Source organism: Pteropus alecto, unplaced genomic scaffold (genome assembly GCF_000325575.1).
Source record: "Pteropus alecto unplaced genomic scaffold, ASM32557v1 scaffold7, whole genome shotgun sequence".
In the NCBI taxonomy this organism is placed as follows: domain Eukaryota; kingdom Metazoa; phylum Chordata; class Mammalia; order Chiroptera; family Pteropodidae; genus Pteropus; species Pteropus alecto.
This window is the reverse complement of record NW_006494614.1, coordinates 40973126-40980935: the sequence shown is the minus strand read 5'-3', so window position 1 is coordinate 40980935 and position 7810 is coordinate 40973126. Positions and strand designations below refer to the sequence as shown.

General features: G+C 56.0%; 1 protein-coding gene across 1 annotated transcript in view; it reads left to right on the top strand.

The window, feature by feature from the left end:
• The window catches only part of TTBK1 (tau tubulin kinase 1), a 35496-nt gene that overhangs the window by 3619 nt on the left and 24067 nt on the right, over positions 1–7810 (top strand). The window contains exons 2-11 of the mRNA XM_006926525.1: positions 1429–1576; positions 1830–1903; positions 2109–2249; positions 3065–3169; positions 3621–3686; positions 4144–4236; positions 4321–4446; positions 5777–5931; positions 6872–7103; positions 7345–7523. Of these exons, the coding sequence (XP_006926587.1) occupies positions 1429–1576; positions 1830–1903; positions 2109–2249; positions 3065–3169; positions 3621–3686; positions 4144–4236; positions 4321–4446; positions 5777–5931; positions 6872–7103; positions 7345–7523 (1319 nt within the window). The remainder of the gene's footprint in view (positions 1–1428; positions 1577–1829; positions 1904–2108; positions 2250–3064; positions 3170–3620; positions 3687–4143; positions 4237–4320; positions 4447–5776; positions 5932–6871; positions 7104–7344; positions 7524–7810) is intronic.

Here is a 7810-nt window from a genome sequence, read left to right as displayed (position 1 = left end):
TCTTTCCCTGTCTCCTTCCTGGGCATAAGAGCCTTCAAATCTCATCCAGCCTTCTACTTCCCTTCTAAATCTTCCCTTCATCTTTCTCTTTCTTTCTAGAGTGATTTCAATTGTACCCTGCTGAGCACTCTCCGTCCTCAGCTCTGCCCTGCCCCCTTCTTCTCTTCATTCCTATATTTCAATCACCATTAAATGTTTACTGGGCATCCAAGTGCCGAATAAATGCTAAGGGAAGGCTTGAAGATGCAGGAGGCTCAGAGTCGGTTTACAGGCTGGCTGATCAGAGCAGCCACCATCCAATCAATAGCAAGCTCAGTTGTGGCTCGTGAGTTACAAGCCAACAGGATGCAATCGACGTCTCTGAAGACAGCAGGCAAGCCAGGAGGGGTGGGCTCCCTGAGGAAGTGAGAATTGAGCTGTACATCTTTCTTAAAAAGTCTCTACTTAGCACCTTCTCCCTAGTCCCCTCACCATTGCCGGCAGCACCCTCACTCTCCAAGAGCCCTGGGCCTCTGACTTGACATAAATTTTAATTCTTTCCATAACTTAGCTTTGCTCATTTCCCCTTGCCGATTCTTCCTCCACGACAGTTCTTCCCCCTGCCTCTTCTCACTACTTGCCTTGGGCTGCTGGAGGAGGAGGGGCCTAGAGGGTCGGATCGCTTCTGCACTGCCTCTGGGAATGGGCAGATTCTCTCCAAATCTCCATTCCCGCATGCTCCCACAGTGCCCCCTGCCCCGGAGAGGAGGCTCACCCTGGTTCTGGGCACAGGAAGTGACATGAACTTCAGCAATAGGCATGGGCAGTGAGTACCCTTTCCTGAGTCCCCTCTCCAAAATGCCCCCTCCCCCAAATACTGTCTCCGTCTAGTGATACCTTTCAGGATTCTGCTAGCCCTAGGAAAGGCCAGCTTCCCTGGGGGATCCACCCTGAAACTGGGAGGTTCTGGAAATTGGTTTTCTTTTCCGACAGAGGTTGTTCAGTCTAGGTGGGGGACGAGGGAGCATGATATTTATTGTCCTCCCAGAAAAATAAGATTGACGACGGTCCATTATCTCTTCAGAATTCTACAGGGCTTTTTTTATATGTCTATATGGAGTCACGGAGTCACCCGTCTCATATCCTTTCCCACTGCCCACTCTGATATCTGGCTCTGTGTGTGTGTGTGTGTGTGTGTGTGTGTGTGTGTGTGTGTGCGCGCGCGCGCGCCCATACACTGTTCCACCAATGGGCTGAGCTATTTGTCTCCTGCACCAGGAGAGGAGGTGGGGGCCCTGATAGGTTGGGCGAGGAAGGGAGACATGGGGTCCCCCTTCAAATATGGCCCTTCCTTTCATCAATGAAGGATACGACCCAGCAATGGGTGAAATGAGGAGCTGCTCAGCCTGATTCCTGTGTCCCTTATAATACCTCCCCCCATCTCCGTAGCTGAAAAAGATCGGGGGCGGGGGCTTTGGTGAGATCTACGAGGCCATGGACCTGCTGACCAGGGAGAACGTGGCCCTCAAGGTGGAGTCAGCCCAGCAGCCCAAGCAGGTCCTCAAGATGGAGGTGGCTGTGCTCAAAAAGCTGCAAGGTGAGGGCCCACAGCAGGTGGAATGGTGGGAAGAGGTGATGGAGCCAGGGGCTAAGGGGCAGGTGATAGGTGAAATGAGATGGGACCAGAGTCTAAGAGCAATGATGAGGCTAAGGTCAGGGGGAGGTGGTGGGTGGAGTGGTAATGGGGCCATGGCTGAGTGACCAGGAATCCAGAGTGCATCAGGAGCCCACCTTAGGGTTGGAAGGAAGAGAGGAGTAGGAATTGGGAGACCCCTATCTCTGCCCCTCAGGGAAAGACCACGTGTGCAGGTTCATTGGCTGTGGCCGAAATGAGAAGTTTAACTACGTGGTGATGCAGCTCCAGGTGAGTCCCTGTGGCCCATCCTGCCTCCACTGTCCTTCGAGAGCTTAGGCTGTGACTCTTGGAGTGAGGAGTGAGGAAGGGAGATCGTGGCCCTGGGAGAAGTGGGAAGTGGGCACAAGCGTTTGAGAGTGACGCTGGGCAGAGTGTCGCAGTAGTGGTTGTCGAGATGGCCACTGAGCTGGGTTGCCCCCCTCCCCCACCCCAGGGCCGGAACTTAGCCGACCTGCGCCGCAGCCAGCCGAGAGGCACCTTCACGCTGAGCACTACGCTGCGGCTGGGCAAGCAGATCCTGGAGTCCATTGAGGCCATCCACTCTGTGGGTTTCCTGCACCGCGACATCAAGCCGGTAAGGGCCGCCCCCTCTGGCCCCCTCCAAAGCACACCCCCATGTCCTCTCCCTCTTTGAGTTCCCTGCTTTCTTCTCTAGAATAGTGGCGAAGGTGAGGACAGCCTCTTCTACCTGTCCCCTCCTCCTGCTCTCCATCCCAAGCACCGTCTCTGCCTTCTCCTGCCTCCTAGGAGCACACGCCCCTGTCTGTCCCTTGACTACGACCATGCCCTCTCCTGTTCTCTTCCTTTCCCTCACCCCTGACCTGAATAGTCCTTGAACCTAGAAAAGTGAAGGGGTTGGAGAAGGACAGGGAGATCAAGGGAAAGGGACCAGGGCTGTTGCTTGGTAAAGAATTCCAAGCAAGATGCTAATTTTGTGGCATCTTGGATCTAAGTACTAGAAAAAACCTCCTATCTTAAGGAGCAAAAACTAAGGCGCAGAAATATTGGCTGAATGGCCCAAGGTCACACAGCAAGAACAATGTAGGTCTCCTGCTGCCTTAGTTAGACTAAGCCACACTGCCCTACTGGGGAGTCCCAGGGATTTAGAGCCAGACAGACCTCAGTTCAGCTGTCAGCTAGGTCATCAGCTGGTCTGTGATCTTGGGGAAGCCCCCTGAGTTCTTTGACCTTTAGTTTCCTCATCTCTAAAATGAGAATAATCACACCTGCTCCCCAGATGAGGTGCTGTGACTGGCTGCACAGGCTTGTTTTAGTCTTATGTGAGGGCATGTGAGCTGAGGGTCCCTCGTCAGAGCTGTTTCTTGGCATCCCTTGAGGCGGGTCAAGTGGGGTTGGAGCCCACGGCTCACAGCTGCAGTCTTCCCGCAGTCAAACTTCGCCATGGGGAGGCTGCCATCCACCTACAGGAAGTGCTACATGCTGGACTTCGGGCTTGCCCGGCAGTACACCAACACCACGGGGGACGTTCGGCCCGTGAGTATCACAGCACATGGGAATCCTGGTCTCCTCACCTGCTCCCTGATCGGGGGACCCTTCCCCAGGTTTTCCTGCAGCTGCCTGAGCAGGGCCAGCCTGTGTTCAGTGTCAGCAGCACCCAACTCCAGGTCCACACTTGACTTGTCCCCTTTCTCCCTCAGCTTGGGCTCTTGGTGGATGCCACATCCATATCTTGTGTCTGTCTGCCCATTCTGGTCAAAGATGGATGCAGGGGCAGGAGGCAGGTTTAGGAATGGGGTTGGTGTGCCAAGTTTGTTCCTGATCAGGCTGGTGTGGGGGTGGGGGTGGGGGGAAACAAGGGGAAGGCATGGCACAGGGAGGCAGTCAGAGTTAAAGCAGGCAAAGACAGTCTCGGTAAGCAGGGTTGACATGTGGCCAAGGTCAGGGGCAGTGAGTGAGGTTCCTGGTGGTGTTCTCCCCTCTGCAGCCTCGGAATGTGGCCGGGTTTCGAGGGACTGTTCGCTATGCCTCTGTCAATGCCCACAAGAACCGGGTGAGTGGCAGAGCCAGGACTGAGGGCTGTGGGGGCAGTAATGACACAGGTCAGGGAGAGCGGATGCTGCTGAGGGAGAGGGTAGGGCGGGCAGCTCTGAAGATGGGGAGAGAAGTGTGGGGCAGGGGCTAGAAGTTGTCACTCCAGAGACCCCGATTGGAAGAAGGCTCTGCCTTTGACTTCTTCTTCTGTGTTTTTGGGAATCTCCTACTCTCTGTTCCCAGCACAGATCTCTGTGGGTGAGAAAGCATACACAGAAGTTTTGACTCTGGGATTCTAGTATGCTGGTGGGTCGGTGGGGGAGCCATAGCTTCATGGAGAACCCAGCTTTGCCCATAAGGGCCTGGGTGTCAGGCCTCCCTGGCGGGTGTCTTTCAGTGAAAGGTCAGACCCCCGCTCCCAGGGAAGGAAGGACCTGAGAGCTGTAGGTCACCCTCTTCTTGCCCCTTGCTCCCAGGAGATGGGCCGCCACGATGACCTGTGGTCCCTCTTCTACATGCTGGTGGAGTTTGCAGTGGGCCAGCTGCCCTGGAGGAAGATCAAAGACAAGGTGAGCCCCATGCAACTGGGTCTGAGGAGGTGGAGGAGCACGGGGACAGCTGGGGCTCCATCTCCCTGTGCCTCTTGCCTCCAGGAGCAGGTAGGGATGATCAAGGAAAAGTATGAGCACCGGATGCTACTGAAACACATGCCCTCTGAGTTCCACCTCTTCCTGGACCACATCGCCAGCCTCGACTACTTTACCAAGCCTGATTACCAGGTGGGAGCCTGCCACCTGCCTGCATCTCTGGATACCTCTCTGTGGGCGACCATCGTCAGCCGTGCCCATCCTGCCAAGTGCCCACGCTTTGCCCTGACCATCTCCCCCTGGTCTTCCAACTGCATGAGACTGTTTTGCGCTCTTATAAATAGTAGACATAGCTAAGATTTATCAAGTGCTTACCCTATCGTCAGTGCTTTTCATTCATTAACTCATTTAAGCTTCAAAACAAGCCTTTGGTGGTAATTGCACGTTCTTTATGTTATATTCTAGCACTTAACAATTAATTAAACGAAGTGCTTTCAAGTACTTTACACCAAAACACTGCAGGAGGCCGAGTGGGATGATTGTTCTCATGTCATAGATGAGGAAACTGAGGCCGATAGCCTGATAGGAAGCAGGCTGGACTCAGGCACATCTTCTGACTCCAAATCCAGTGCTCTTTCCGAGGTGCCATCCCCACACTCCTAGGGGACTCACCGCCCCTGATGTGAGAATGGGGAAAACGTCAGCAGTGTTCTGCCCAGTGTTCTGCCACTGTGCGGAGCACACAGTGGGCGCTCAGTGACGCAGCCCTCCAGCAGAGAGAACCTGCCCCGCGTTCTGGAGAGAACACACTCAGAGTGGAATGGTCTGGGGGCTTCAGAGGGTCTACGGCTGCCTGCCACCTCCTGAGCCCAGAACCCAAGTTGCTGGCAGAGATGCCTCACTCGGGCAGTAGGACGCCATGCCCCCCAATCCTATCTCAGCCTCATGGGGTCCCCCAGACCACACAGCTGAGAGCACACCTTGTGTTGGGCCCTATGCTGGCTGCTAAAGATGTAGAGTTGGCAGGTAGGTGTGTGAACAGTTCAAGCTGATGTGCTGTGCCCAATCATGGGAGCTGCGTGGCGTGGGAATCAGGGAAGTCTTCAGAGGGGAGAGGACGAGTGGGAAAGGCACTGCAGGCAGAGGAAGCTGCCTGTGCGGACGCATGACCCCAGGTGGTGGGTTTGGGAAACTACTGGTGGTTCCTGACTGCTGCTGATTCCGCTGCTGCGATGGCGGATATGGCAGAGGAGTTTGGGGACGGTAATCAGGGGACAGATCTCAGGGGACTTATGTCTAGTCAGTGGGGCTTAAACCAAGATGATAATCTGCATGCTGATGTGCATATTATGTGCATGTTTTCATTTAAAATCAATGTGCCCTTCTCCTTCCAATGCCCCCTCCCGGCCCATCCCTGTCCTGGAAGGCCCCTCTCTTCCCCTTGCAATCCCAGCAACTGTCCCCTCCTTCTGGCTAGCCCCGGGGTCACCTCTCTGTCCTCCCCCACCCCCACCCCCTGCAGTTGATCATGTCGGTGTTTGAGAACAGCATGAAGGAGCGAGGCATCGCTGAGAATGAGGCCTTTGACTGGGAAAAGGCGGGCACTGACGCCCTCCTGTCCACGAGCACATCCACCCCGCCCCAGCAGAATACCCGGCAGACGGCAGCCATGTTTGGGTGAGTCTTGGGAGGGGTGATGGCCAGGCGGGAGGCCAGATAACCCCTGCCTGGAGCTGTCACCAAGAAGCCAGCCCTCTCTTCTTTTTCCTACCTGGACACACCTGGCCGTCTCTCCTATTCTTGGCGATCAACAGTGGGGTTCTTGAACCCCAGGAACTTCTATCACATCTGTACCCTCAATCTGTACATGGAGTGGGGTCTTCATTTGGAGCTGCTCACCTTTCTGGGGAGCAGGGAGCCCTGAGTGAAACTTCCTGAGCCCCATCATTTGTTTCTCCATGCTCACATGTGTTCATTTCGTGAATATGTCTTGAGTCCCACCGCTAGGCCCTGTGGAAGTACAGGAAAAACATGCAGCCCCTGCCTTCCAAGTGCTCTCAGTTGGTCTAAGGTATTTGCAATCCATGGGTCAGCAATTTAGAACCCTCGTGGTGGGCACAAAGACAGAGGTTGCCAGAGCGAGAAGGGGGTTCCTGCCCAACCCCTGGAACGAGCCAGGGAGAGATGTGGATGTGGGCTCCAGGGACACATTTGGGAAGAAAAGTCAACAGAACTTGTCAGCGCATTATGGTGCCCAGTTCTGTAAAGACATTGCTCAAGGTGCTGCAATCACATTGCTCAAGTGATTCTTCTCTTTAGCCCCATTCCTGGTCTGAAGGAAGCCAGCCGGGCCAGGGCCTGGAAAGCAGTGGGATCTCTTAAATAAATAGAGCTAAGTGGTATCGTGCAGTCCCTGCCAGTCACATCTTACAGTCCTCTGCTAACCTGAGGATGGTCTTTGTGAGCCAGGGGTGGTAATAGGCCTAGGGACACCTCGCCACTGCTTGGGCCTGACCTATACTCACTCTCATGGGTGGCAGTGATCTCCAGGGCCTGTGCTGGCAAGAAAGGGCACCCCTGCCAGCCTTGCCTATGACCCCCCTACTGGCTTCTTTAGGGTGGTCAATGTGACGCCAGTGCCTGGGGACCTTCTCCGGGAGAACACCGAGGACGTGCTGCAGGGCGAGCACCTGAGTGACCAGGAGAACGCACCCCCGATCCTGCCTGGGCGGCCCCCTGAGGGGCTGAACCCTAGCCCCCACCTTGTCCCCCATCCTGGGGGTCCTGAGGCTGAAGTCTGGGAGGAGACAGATGTCAACCGGAACAAACTCCGGATCAACATCGGCAAAGTAACTGCAGCCAGGGAGAAGAATGTGGGTGGCCTTCCCAGCCCGCGGGTCCCCTCCCCGTTGCTCTCGAGTGCCCTCTCCCAGGCCACATGCCTGCTGGCCCTGCTTCTGTGGCCTGGCCCCATCTCAGGATCACCAGCACCCTGTGCTCGACCTCCCTCTACCTCCTTTGCCCTGAGAAAACCACCTGACCCACAGCTGCGTTGTGGGCCCCAGCTCACAGAAACCCCCTCTCCCACAGACCCCCTGTGTGGTGGAAGAGGAGCAGAGCCGAGGTGTGGGGGTCCCTAGCTCCCCAGTGCGTGCTCCCCCAGACTCACCGACAACCCCAGTCCGTTCTCTGCGCTACCGGAGGGTCAACAGCCCTGAGTCGGAGAGGCTCTCCACTGCGGATGGGCGGGTGGAACTGCACGAGAGGAGGTGGGTCTGGGACCAGGGAATGGTCAAGGGCCCCCTGGTCCCCTGCACCTTCACGTGGCCGGTCTGGAGGAAAGGTCAGATTCCAGGCAGAGGCAGAGGGATCCTGGGAGTGTTGAGACGATTATACTTGGGCCCGGGGTCGGACTCGTTTAGAGTCGGTGACAGGGCCTGGAGAGGAGATAGGGGACGCAGAGGTCCCAGCTCATGCCACAGAGGGATATGGGTGGTGGGGGGCATAGGTGGGGTCCCTAGGCCCAGGAGAAGGTGAGGGATGAGGTGGGTGTGCT